Source organism: Anabrus simplex, chromosome 2 (genome assembly GCF_040414725.1).
Source record: "Anabrus simplex isolate iqAnaSimp1 chromosome 2, ASM4041472v1, whole genome shotgun sequence".
Lineage (NCBI taxonomy): Eukaryota > Metazoa > Arthropoda > Insecta > Orthoptera > Tettigoniidae > Anabrus > Anabrus simplex.
The window spans coordinates 329211687-329224441 of NC_090266.1; the positions used below are offsets into that span (position 1 = coordinate 329211687).

The following is a 12755-nucleotide window of genomic DNA, read 5'->3' on the forward strand; positions in this document are numbered from 1 at the left end:
GCTTGAAATGAGAAATTTGAGGTGAATTCTTTAAACTATGGGTAAACGGAACCGCAACGTTTCACATTTTCTCTCTAGGAACTGAATTGAATACTTAAATGTAACTTCTGGCTGAGGAGATCCATTTCCCAACTCAAATCTGATTTTCTGTCTACATTTGACAGAATCGTTCAGCAAAGCTGAGTTAAATAAATGCCCGTCTTCAATTCCATTATGATTAGGTACTGGATTTATGGAGGTTTTAGTTTTTCCCCTCCAGTAAGTCGTAAAGGTTTTCGAAGTCATTATGGTGTACATTGCGTCCATCTCCATTGTTGTTTATTTCCAATCCTGCCTGTACTGAATGTGAGTTAAATTATTCTTAGTGGTATCTCATCCTTTTTAATTTCACTTATATTAGTTGTCTGTCTGCAGTTTGGGTTAGTTCTTTTCTTGTGAAGCTGTCAATGTGGGCTAAAGCTGCCTTCAATCTACCTATTTTATTGGTTAAATATTTTCTGTTTCATAAATTTGTATCGTTGTTTGGTGAACATACATGCAGTCCTCTTCCTTGTAGTCCTCAATCACAGTGTTCTCCTCTGAATCACCTGAAGTACATGATGTTCTACCTACACTCTTCCCTTGGTCTGACTCCATCTGTCTGTCTCAGATCTATTCATCATCTTTCCAAGTCTTTTCCAATCACATTATTACCTTTGAGTATTAAAGGAGTCATAGAAAACAAATCCATTATGTTTCTTACCGGAGAAACTATGACATTTCTACAAACAATAAAATATTCGGAAGAACAACAATCTCATGTAAACTGGAACGTGGGATACTGCATACCCCAAAGTTGACTCCCTCCAAAGAAAAACCACGTTATATAAAACCCAAAGGGGAGATTTTATAAAGGTTTTGCCTGTTTTGGCATTAGATATTCGCCAAACAGTTACTTATTTATAATGTTATTAAATACTCTCCTCTTTGACCCTTCTTCAAAATACGCCACATATGCGGGAAAAACCACCCCCTCAGTAGATAGTGACAGATCAAATGTTATTGAACTACCAGTTAGAATGTTAGTACCGGGCGAGTTGACCATGCGGTTCTGGTCGCGCAGTTGTGAGCAGCCCTGAAGATGGTTTTCCGTGGTTTTCCATTTTCACACCAGGCAAATGCTGTGGATGTATTTTAACGAAGGCCACGGCTGCTTCCTTCCCATTTCCAGGCCTTTCCTATCCCATCGTCGCCATAAGACCTATCTGTGTCGGTGCGACGTAAGGCAAATAGCAAAGAATTTTAGCACATGTCGATATGGTGATTGAAATTTATAGCAAAACGTTCACTTCTGCGAAAGATGTCATAATTTTCTCGAAAGTAACCATTCTTAATTAATTAATTAATCAATCAATAAGTTTGAAAGTCAATGGGCTTATTACCTAGTAGTTCAAAACCATACGCTAGCGTTAACAGATAAATACTGAAAATTAAAGCTAGCTAATTTTAGAAATCTGAACGTTTCCCAACGGCTCCTAAACAGAACTAGATTAGGGCCTCATTGTAAGAAGTATGTACCGGTACAAAGAATAGTTAAGATTTGGAAAAAATAAGTGGGGATAAAGCTGTACAGAGAGCTCTAATCCCTTGAATTGACTTAACAACATTCGATAAAACATTTCCATTTTCTTTCAAGAGGCATCAATCTCCAATTCGCTTGGCATTTTGTATCACGACCAAGACACCCCAAAGGACGCGAAAGTCTCTGTTTACCTCGGCCAGTTTTCAGCCATGGCCAGTTAAATGTTGCGACGTCAAGAGACTGATATTTTAAAGTTGCAACAATGCCAAAACGCAATTGTACAAGGAATGCACCGAGAGAGTGGCTGCGCGGTTTGAGTCATGTAGCTATCAGCTTGCATTCGGGAGATAGTGCGTTCGAACCCCACTGTCGGCAGCCCTGAAGGTGCTTTTCCGTGGTTTTCCATTTTCACACGAGGCAAATAAAGGGTTGTACCTTAATTAGGGCTACGGTTGCTTCCTTCCCTCTTCCAGCCATTTCCTATCTCATCGTCGCCGTATGACCTATCTGTGTCAGTGCGACGTAAAGAAATTTGTAAACAAATAAATTACACCGAATGTCATATAGCCTATAAGGAAATCTTTCAATAAATATTTACCCCATTGCCATTGACATCATGTCTTAGATTATTATTATTATTATTATTATTATTATTATTATTATTATTATTATTATTATTATTATTATTTCAAGGTTGTGATCACATTATTATGTCAAAAATTGAGCTCCTAAATAACAATTACATTTTTTTTGGTGGTTGCTTTTAGTCGCACCAACACAAATAGGTCTTATGGCGACGATGGGATAGGAAAGGCTTAGGAGTTGGAAGGAGGAGGCAGTGGCCTTAATTAAGGTACAGCCCCAGCATTTTCCTGGTGTGAAAATGGGAAAACATGTAAAACCATCTTCAGAGCTGCCGACAGTGGGATTCGAACCCACTATCTCCCGAATGCCAGCTCACAGCCCCGTGCTCCTAACCACACAGCCAATTATAATTTTGTGTGACTAGAACAACAAGATACAAGCCTTGTATGACAGGCCCTCCGATTAGTGTAGGGGACATCTGCCATGTACTGTAATCTGCTTGTTATTGTGGTGGTGGATAGCTTTGTGTGTGGTATGTGAGTTGCCGGAATGTTAGGGACAACACTAACAACCAATCCTATATGCAGGAGAATTGACGGTTTGCGATTAAAACCTCACAACCCAGACAGGAGTAGAACTCAGAGCTCCAAAACCAAGACACTGACTACTCACAGCCAGCCATCGAACTGGCAAGGTACTGGAGGAATCTATCTTTACACCAGTCTGTTTTCAGGCCGACTTTATGGGAATGATAGCTGGGTAGTCTCAGGTTATCTTATTCATAACCTCAAGGTAACAGATATGAAAGTACTGAGAAGGATTGCTGGTACAAATTGGTGGAAATAAAGGCTAGAAGGCACTCGCAGTGAGGAAATTAAGGTTAAATTAGGAATGAACATGATGGATGAAGCTGTGTGAGTTAAGCAGCTTCAGTGGTGGGATCATGTCAGAAAAATTGAGAAGGATACATGACCTTGAGGAATAATGGACTTGCTCGTGGAGGGTAAGAGAAGCAGGAGCAGATCTAAACCATTATGGTAAAACTCCGTTTTTAATGATTTCAAAGTAAGAGGTGTGGAAAGGGACGAGGCCACAGTGCTGGTTAGAAATAGATTATTGTGGGGGTGTTTATTTCATTCACAGAGGTTTGCAGACTGATCGTAGAAATGCAAAATGGTCTTAAATGAAGTTACATGTTTGGTATTGTTATTTTTTTGTTAGAATTTGCTTTACGTTGCACCACACACTTAGGTCTAATGGTGACGATGGGTTAGGAAAGGGCTAGGATTGCGAAGGAAGTGGCCGCGGCCTTAATTAAGATACAGCCCCAGCATGTGCCTAGTGTGAAAATGGGAAAGCATGGAAAAGCATCTTCATGGCTGCCGACAATGGGATTCAAACCCACTATCTCCTGAATGCAAGATGAGAGCTACGTGCCCCGAACCAAGTGGCCACCATGATTATTATTATTATTATTATTATTATTATTATTATTATTATTATTATTATTATTATTATTATTATTATTATTTGTTTGGGTGTCACACACATTCAAAAGGCTTGTTTGATATGCTTATTCTCTTAATATCTTTCTTTCCTTCATTCTTTCTTTATTAATCTCTTTACCTTCCAGGGTTGGTTTTTTCCCTTGGACTCAGCGAGGGATTCCACCTCTACCATCTCAAGGGCAGTGTCCTGGAGCATTAGACATTTGGTTGGGGATTCAACTGGGGAGAGTGACCAGTATCTCGCCCAGGCAGCCTCACCTGCTTTGCTGAATAGGGGCCTTGTGGGGGGGTGGAGGGGGGAAGATTGTAAGGGATAGACAAGGAAGAGGGAAGGAGCAGCCATGGCCTTAAGTTAGGTACCATCCAGCATTTGCCTGGAGGAGAAGTAGGAGACCACGGGAAACCACTTCCAGGGTGGCTGAGGTGGGAATCGAAACCGCCTCTACTCATTTGACCCTCGAGGCTGAGTGGACCACATTCCATCCCTCGTACAATTTTTCAAATTTTGTGGCAGAACTGGGAATCGAACCCGGGCTTCCAGGGGTGGCAGCTAATCACACTAACCACTACACCACAGAGGCGGACATTCTGTTAATATAATGCACTAAAATTATTTACTGGTGTATTTAAGCATATCCATTTACTTGTCAGTGTTACAAGTACAGAGAGACAGCATTTGAAGTAAGAACCAGATGCACAATGTTTTCTCTACCCACAAGGGTGATAGCCATTGCTATGTATTGGCAGATTTCAGCAAGAGTCATGAAACCATTCAGCAGTGTCATGAGGTATTTAAAAAAGTTACTGAGTGGAGTGGCCAGGAGTGTTAACATGCTATGGCTATGGAGCAAAGCTCCGCATTCAGAGGACGAGTGGTTTTGAACCTCACTGTTAGCTGTCCTGAGAATGGTTTTGTGTACTTTTCCATTCTAACTTCCAGAAAATACCGTAAAATGGGGTGAATAGAAACAGTGGGGTGAATAGAAACAAAAACCAGGAAAGTTTAATAATTTGCTCTAAGTAACACTCTAATTGTTGCAATTTAAAATGTGTTGGGTATATTTGTAAAATAACATATACTGAAAGAGAAATTCACATTTCAAAGGTTGTCCACACTGTAGTGTGGAAGCCAGTGTCAACTAAATTGGAGACAAATTACCACGAGGAAATTGACGCGGTAAAACTTCATTCAGACACCAGGTAAAATGTTGGCATATGCTAATCTTATTTTATGAAATACTTAGCCTTATGTTTAATGAACAATACCATAAATGTAGCATTATTATATTTTTACATGTGTTTGTATACCTAACCTCAATTTATTTTTCAGCACAAATGGTCGATTTGTGGAGTGAATAGAAACAAGAGCTTCATCATGCCCCAAACTTATAAACGCGATCCTAGGAGCAAGTGCTATCACAAACACAGCCAAGAAGCGATCCAGGCAGCAGTGGATGACATCACAAACAATGGCCTGAGCTATAGGGACGCGAGCAAGAAACATAAAATAAAGGAAAGAAAATACTGATTGGAGATAATCTCTCGTCACACCTTTCCACCTTTCAGTGGAGTCGATAAGAATGTGTGCAGACCATAATATCAGTTTCATATTCCTACCGAGTAATTCAACGCATTTAACGCAACCCCTAGACGTTGCCTTCTTCAGACCATTGAAAAATGCTTGGAGATCAGTATTGGAATAGTGGAAAAAAGGTCCTGGTAGGAAGGAGACAAGTGTGCCAAAGGATATCTTTCCCCATTTCCTCCTGAAGCTTTTTGAGAAAATAGAACTAAGGAAGTCCGAAAACATAAAGTCTGGTTTCAGAAAATGCGGTATCGTGCCCCTAAACCCAGAGAAAGTTCTGAAATTGATACCAGCAAGAAATGAAGAAGAAACCGCCTCCCCAAACAATGATGCTCTAGACAGGAGCTTTCTGGCAATTTTAGAAAACCTTAGACATGGTTCCTCTTCAATGCCCAGACGAAATTGGAAGAAGCTTCGTGTTGAGCCAGGTAAAAGTGTCTCGGTTTCAGACAAGTCTTCAGACGAGGTAGATGAGCAGAACATGTCATTGGTTCTGATGAAGATTCTGCTTCATACCAGTACACTGAACATGAGGAACCAGACAGTGAAAATCCGCCCACTCTAATTTTGGCTCTCATTGTTGCTGATGGTCCAGGTTTTTTCAAGAATGATATTGAAGAAGGTGACTAGCTGCTAGTTTCCTTCCCATGTGACATGTCAAAAGCAACTTTAAACAAGGAAAAGGATCGCTTGTTCATTGGCAAAGTTGTTAAGACAAATAACATGTTTACTGGTCAATTTCTTTATGGAAAATCAACCAAAAATTTCAATGGATATATCTATGTATCCAGACGTCCCTGATGAATGTGAGTGCGAATACAGTCAAGTGAAAACTAAAGTGGAGAGTCCTGAAATGTATGGCAGAGATCTTCTCAAATTTAAACTGGACTGGTGTTATTTATAACTCTGTGTGTGCTTTTGTTTTCAATTTTTGCTTTTTATACAGGACAGGCATATATGTTTTAGTAGGCATTCTATGATCAGAAATACCATTTGACATTGAAAATGTGTAAATTTTTGAAATATATCTGAATGTTGTTAACTTTTATTCAATTTAACCTACTAATTTTGTACTGATTTTATTGACTAATACACATAACAGTTGAGAAAGGATGTTTATGTTATTATTCTGCCCCACTTATAGCATTAATATCAGATATAGACTGTTTCCAATCCCCCAAATGAAGGTACAATAGCAATATTATGGTAATATGTATGCCTGTTTCCATTCACCCCACTGGCGGGTAAATAGAAACAGACATGTTTTATAAAAATATTTTGTGAATGGTAACTGCTAAAACCATGATAATTTGGCCAGTTGATAATTTGTCCTACACCCATATATTGCCACAAAAATAATTCATGTATCTTTCGTAGAGCGTTGTCCAGACAATTTCAAAAGTTAAAATTGTTTCTATTCACCCCATTTTACGGTACCAGGACATTTCTTACTCATAGGTCACAGCCAATTCCTTTTACCTCCTTACCTAATTTCACTCACTACTATTAATTTAATCTTCATTAATCCCTAACTGTGGTTGTCATAATGAAGGGCATTCGGTTGTAAAATCATGCCATACAATTTCATCTCACACCATCCCCGTCCCCGTCCCCGTCCCCGTCCCCGTCCCCGTCCCCGTCCCCGTCCCCGTCCCCGTCCCCGTCCCCGTTCCGGTATCATAAAATGGGACTAAGAGGTAAACATACATTACTTACCAAGGTTATGAAACGAGATGCTGAAACTGTCCACCTTCACTATCCACACATATTTTGTGGAAATTTTACACCTGGGGATATTTTTTGAAATTGTATTTGAACTTGATGGGCTGACTGAGTTAATGCATATGAATCATTTATAAATGCTCATTGTGCAGTAGTAAATATATCTTGAGCCATAATACATTTTGTAAATTAATACACAAAACAACAGCATACAACTCACAAATGCATCTTTAGGCTCTCGTACCTTCCATCCAAAGCCAGGACAGATTCATGCGCATCTCCAGTGAACTGAACTCAGTGGAGAGCTGTCGTACTGCTGATACACTGCTGATTCTTAGTTCAAATGCTCTCAGCTGGCTCTGTTTTCTTTTCTACAGACTGTGCTGCTGAACACCTTAACCAGCGAGTTTGTCATCATTGAGAACCCTGTCGCTGACGATGCACCAGTGATAGGCATTTATTTGCTGAATGCCCACCTCTTCATTCATGGTGATAGTTCCTGGTATGTATTTTATATATATATATATATACCTTTGGTCAGCTCATAATATTCTGTCCTTGTACAAATTCTTCTTAAATTAATCGGTTATTGCTATGATGTTTGTGGGTTTGAGTATGAGAGAGAGTGTGTGTTTCTACTGTTGAAATCAATGGTTCTCAACTTTTGAGAGACCACAGACCAGTAACTGTTTCTCTAATACATCAGGACTTGATCCCAGCAAATTTACTGTATTTTAAAAGTCATACATTTAACTAACGTAAGTATCAATAATTAAGTATGGCTTAATCATAAAGAGTATTAGTATTCTATGAAATTGGTATGATATATTGACAAATGAATTAATTAATTATGACTCACTGGATTAATGAAATTTTGTAGCATGTTGCAGTTTCCTTAAGCCAATGTCATGAATTAATTTATGCTGAATTTCATGACATATTATGCCGTTCTGACCACAAATATCTTATAAAATGTATAATATTGATCACTGCATTATTAAATTGATTTTAATGATGTTAGTGTGAAAAAGAAATGGTAATGGTAAAAATAAATTTTCACTGTAACTCACCACAGAGTACAGTATTAAGCAGGGAGATATTGACATGGTAAATAATGGGGCCTACCGATGAAAATTAAGGAAAATGGTCTAGACAAAACAGTGCTGAATGGGTGGCTAAATTTCTAGAAAACAGAACTCAGGGAATTAGAGTAGGTAAAGCATTATCTACGTAGTGTAGGGGTAGCGTGCCTGCCTCTTACTCAGGGGCTCCGGGTTCGATTCCCGGCCAGGTCAGGGATTTTTACCTGGACCTGAGGGCTGGTTCGAGGTCCACTCAGCCTACGTGATTAGAATTGAGGAGCTATCTGACAGTGAGATGGCGGCCCCGGTCTAGAAAGCCAAGAATAACGGCCGAGAGGAATCGTCGTGCTGACCACATGACACCTCGTAATCTGCAGGCCTTCGGGCTGAGCAGCGGTCGCTTGGTAGGCCAAGGCCCTTCGAGGGCTGTAGTGCCATGGGGTTTGGTTTGGTTTCTTAAAGCATTATCTGATTTTTTATTGATTAAGAAGGAGAGGGGCAAGACAGTATTATTGGACCTTTATCTATTCTTACAAGAATGAGCAATATAAGTAAGGAACTGGAATCACAAATAAGGGTTTTTGAAGATTATATTATAGTTTATAGAGTAGTAAATAAGTTTCAGGATAGCAAGTGACAGGAAAATGACCTCGATAAAGTTGTGAAGTGGACAGCAGACAATGGTTTGTTGGTAAAGGGCTGAAAAGTCAGGTTGTGGGCCCACGTTTCACCAAGAGGATAAGTCCTCCCAGGTTTAAATACTGTGAAAGTACCTCATGGGAATAACAGTAAGTACCTGGGTGTTAACATAAGGAAAGATCTTCATTGGGTTAGTCACATCAATGAAGTTGTAAATAAAGGCTGCAGATTTCTTCATATGGTAATAAGGGTATTTAGGAGTTGTAGCAGGGATATAAAGGAGAGCGTATATAAGTCATTGGAAGGACCCAATTAGAGTATGTTTCCAGTATATGGGAACCTTACCTGCAGTTTCACAAAGATGAAAAGCAAAGAAGTCATGTCAAGTTCTGTTACATTGTCGGTGTATCCGATTGTAATGGTGGTGTTTAAATCTGTGTAGGCGTATTATACGTGAGTAGTTTAGTACAGTGGCAAATGAAAAGGGTGCTTTGTTTCTCAGCAAAACAAAATTTAAGGGAATAAAATGGTTGGATAGAGGTGAGTATATTATCAAGGTTGCTGCTAATTATGGAGTTGGGAAAGTGGCTGGTGGAGATCAGAGATCTAAGCAGAAGGACAATGGAAAGTGGGTGATTCAAGAGTGAACAGGGGCAGTGTTGTAGCCCAGGAAACCACAAAAATTGGGACTTTATTTACACTTGTGAAGCACAGGAAGTCCTGTATGTGGTAGTATGCAGCAAGCTAAGGCAATATAATTTCAAAAAATTTAATAATGGCAAAGAAAGTTGGGTGGGTGGACAGATGGAAGAAGTAATGTGACATTAGACTGCTCAACATTAGTGGGGGAAGATTTGCAACTAATTCATCTGAAATTGCTGAATTTCAACCAAAATTGAAACAAGTAATTTTGGGTGATGGACTGACATCAGATCAAACCTTCAACTGTGATGAGACCAGGCTGAATTTCAGAATGCTACCTACTAAGACTTTAGCAGCAAAATAGGAGACAAATGCTCCTGGGTTCAGAAGGAGTAAGCCTATAAGCATCCAACTCCCTTATGTTAAGAGCCCTCTCAATTGGAAAGTTAAAAAACCCAAGAGCTTTTAAAAAGGATAATGACAATTGTCTTCCCACCATGTACAGAAATACAAAAAAAAGCATGTTAGTTAGTTAATGCCTGTTTTTTCAAAGGATTTATTTCCATCATTGAGACATTTGTAATAAGAAAAATGCTCCACAGAGAAACAGCATTGTTGTTGTAGTTGTTGTTGTTCGATAATGCGCCTTATAACCCAGACACCAATTAACTTCGTAGCAGCATTATTAAACTCATGTTCTTGTCATCAAAAGTGATCTCAATAATACAGCTCCTGGGTCAGTGGATTCTTGAGACAGTGGAAAGAAATTGCCGGTGTATTCTTTTTCAGGTGTTGATTTCCAGACTTTATGAAGGGATGCGCGTAAGGGAAGCTCTGAAAAAAAAAATGGTGAAAGATGTATAGGTATAAAACATATAAGTACCAACATTGCTGGGGATGTGTGGGATCTGGTAAATGCAGCACGGGGGAAGTTTAAGGAAGTGAAGATTGTTACCAGTGGAATACTGTGTAGGAGGGATGTTGACTGGAGGGTGATTGAGGATTTAAATGAGACAATAGAGTGGGTATGTGGGAAACTGGAAGTGAGATTTCTAGATCCTAATAGGTGGTTAAGAGATAGGGATCTGCACTCAGATGGCCTTCACCTAAACTGCAGTGGTACATATAAGTTAGGAAATTTGTTTGGAAGGGTTATAGGGAGGTATATTCTTGGAAACGGGGTAGTCTGGGGAGCAGTGATAAGGGTACAGAGATCTGGAAGTCAAGTATTGATGACAAAAATATTTGTGTAGAAGTATTGTAAAGAATGGAATAGAACTAAGTATTTTAACTGAAATATACTTACCAGATATTGTTAGAGGAATTATATCATTGATGCAGAAATATTCTCATGGAACTGGAGTGTGTATCCTAGAGATAGGATAGGCATGGTAGGAGGGGGAGTATTCATTCTGGTGAAAGAAGAATTTGTATCCTGCGAAAAAGTTAAAGACGACAAAATAATATGAAGTTCTAGGTGTAAGGCTAAATTCTAAAGATAATAGGCAGTTTGATGTCTTTGGAGTGTACAGACTGTGAAAGGGTAGCACTGATGCTGATTAAGAATTATTTGATAAGCTAATGAGCTATGTGGAAAATGACATGGAAAGGAATTTGACTGTAGCGTGAGATCTAAATTTACAAAATGTCAACTGGGTAGGTAATGCAAATAACAGGAAGCTTGAAAAACAAATGGCAAATAAATTAATATAGGAAGGACAGCTGATTCAGAAGGTGATGGAACCAACTAGAGGGATGAATATCCTGGACTTGGAGCTGGTAAAACCAGATGAGCTCTATAGAGAAACCAAAGTAATAGATGGTATTAGTGATCATGAAGCTGTTTTTGTCATAGTTAATAATACATGTGCTAGAAAGGAAGATCTTAAATATTGGATTTTTAGGCAGTGCCATATGGCTGATAAAGCAGGCAAGAGGGAGTTTTAAAAAAGTAACCATGATCAGTGAAAAACGGTAAATAAAAATGTAAACAGACTCTAGGATGGGTATAAAGCAATTGTTGCAGAATGTGAAAATAGGTGGTAAGGAATGATAATGACCCACCTTATTATAATAGAGAAATAAAGAGACTAAGAAGGAGTTGCAGATTGGAAAGAAATAGTGTTAGAAATGGCTGTGGAAGTAAGGAGAATTTGAAGGAACTTACTAGGAAATTGAATCTAGCAAAGAAGTCAGCTAAGGATAACATGAAGGCAACCATAATTGGCAGTCATACAAATTTTAGTGATAAATGGAAGGGTATGTATGGGTACTTTAAGGCAGAAACAGGTTCCAAGATGGGTATTGCATGAATCATTAATGAACAAGGGGAGTGTGTATGTGAGGATTTTCATAAGGCAGAAGTATTCAGTCAGCAGTATGTAAAGATTTTTGGTTACATGGTTAATGTCCAGATAGAGGAGGTGACTAATGCTAAAGAAGTATTAAAATTTACACATTACAACAATGACATTTACAATAAGATAAAAAAGTTCAAAACTAGAAAAGAAGCTGGAATTGATAAGATTTCTGCGGATATACTAAAGACAATGGGTTGGGATATAGTGCCATATCTGAAGTACTTATTTGATTATTGTTTGCATGAAGGAGCCATACCAAATAAATGGACAGTTGCTATAGTAGCCCCTGTGTACAAAAAGGGAAGGGTGATAGACATAAAGCTGAACATGAAAAACCAATAAGTTTGACTTGCATTGCATGTAAACTTTGGGAAGGCATTATTTCTGATTATATTAGGCATGTTTGCAAAATTAATAACTGGTTCAATAGAAGACAGTTTGAGTTTATGAAATTTTATTCCACTGGAACTCATCTTGTACGATTCCAACAAGACAGCAGATATCTTAGATTCAGGAGGTCAAATGGACTGTCTAAAGCCTTTGATAGGGTGGATCATGGGAGACTACTGGCCTAAATGAGTGCAATTGGACTAGACAAAAAGTGACTGAATGGGTTGCTATATTTCTAGAAAATAGATCTCAGAGAATTAGAGTAGGCGAAACTTTATCTGACCCTGTAATAATTAAGAGGGGAATTTCTGAAGGCAGTGTGATTGGATCTTTATATTTACTTATACTGGTATATATATATATAAACAATATAATAATAATTTTGTGTGCTATTTCTAGCCAATTGCAGCCCTTGTAAGGCAGACCCTCCGATGATGGTGGGCGGCATCTGCCATGTGTAGGTAACTGTGTGTTATTGTGGTGGAGGATAGTGTTATGTGTGGTGTGCGAGTTGCAGGGATGTTGGGAACAGCACAAACACCCAGCCCCCGGGCCATTGGAATTAACCAATGAAGGTTAAAATCCCCCACCCGGCCGGGAATCGAACCCGGGACCCTCGGAACCGAAGGCCAGTATGCCGACTATTTAGCCAACGAGTCGGACTATATATAAATGATATGG

General features: G+C 39.0%; 1 protein-coding gene across 1 annotated transcript in view; it reads left to right on the forward strand.

Moving 5' to 3' along the window:
• The window catches only part of LOC136863533 (NACHT and WD repeat domain-containing protein 2), a 638416-nt gene that overhangs the window by 333780 nt on the left and 291881 nt on the right, over window positions 1-12755 (forward strand). Inside the window, exon 18 of the mRNA XM_067139918.2 lies at window positions 7339-7463. Within this exon, the coding sequence (XP_066996019.2) occupies window positions 7339-7463 (125 nt within the window). The remainder of the gene's footprint in view (window positions 1-7338; window positions 7464-12755) is intronic.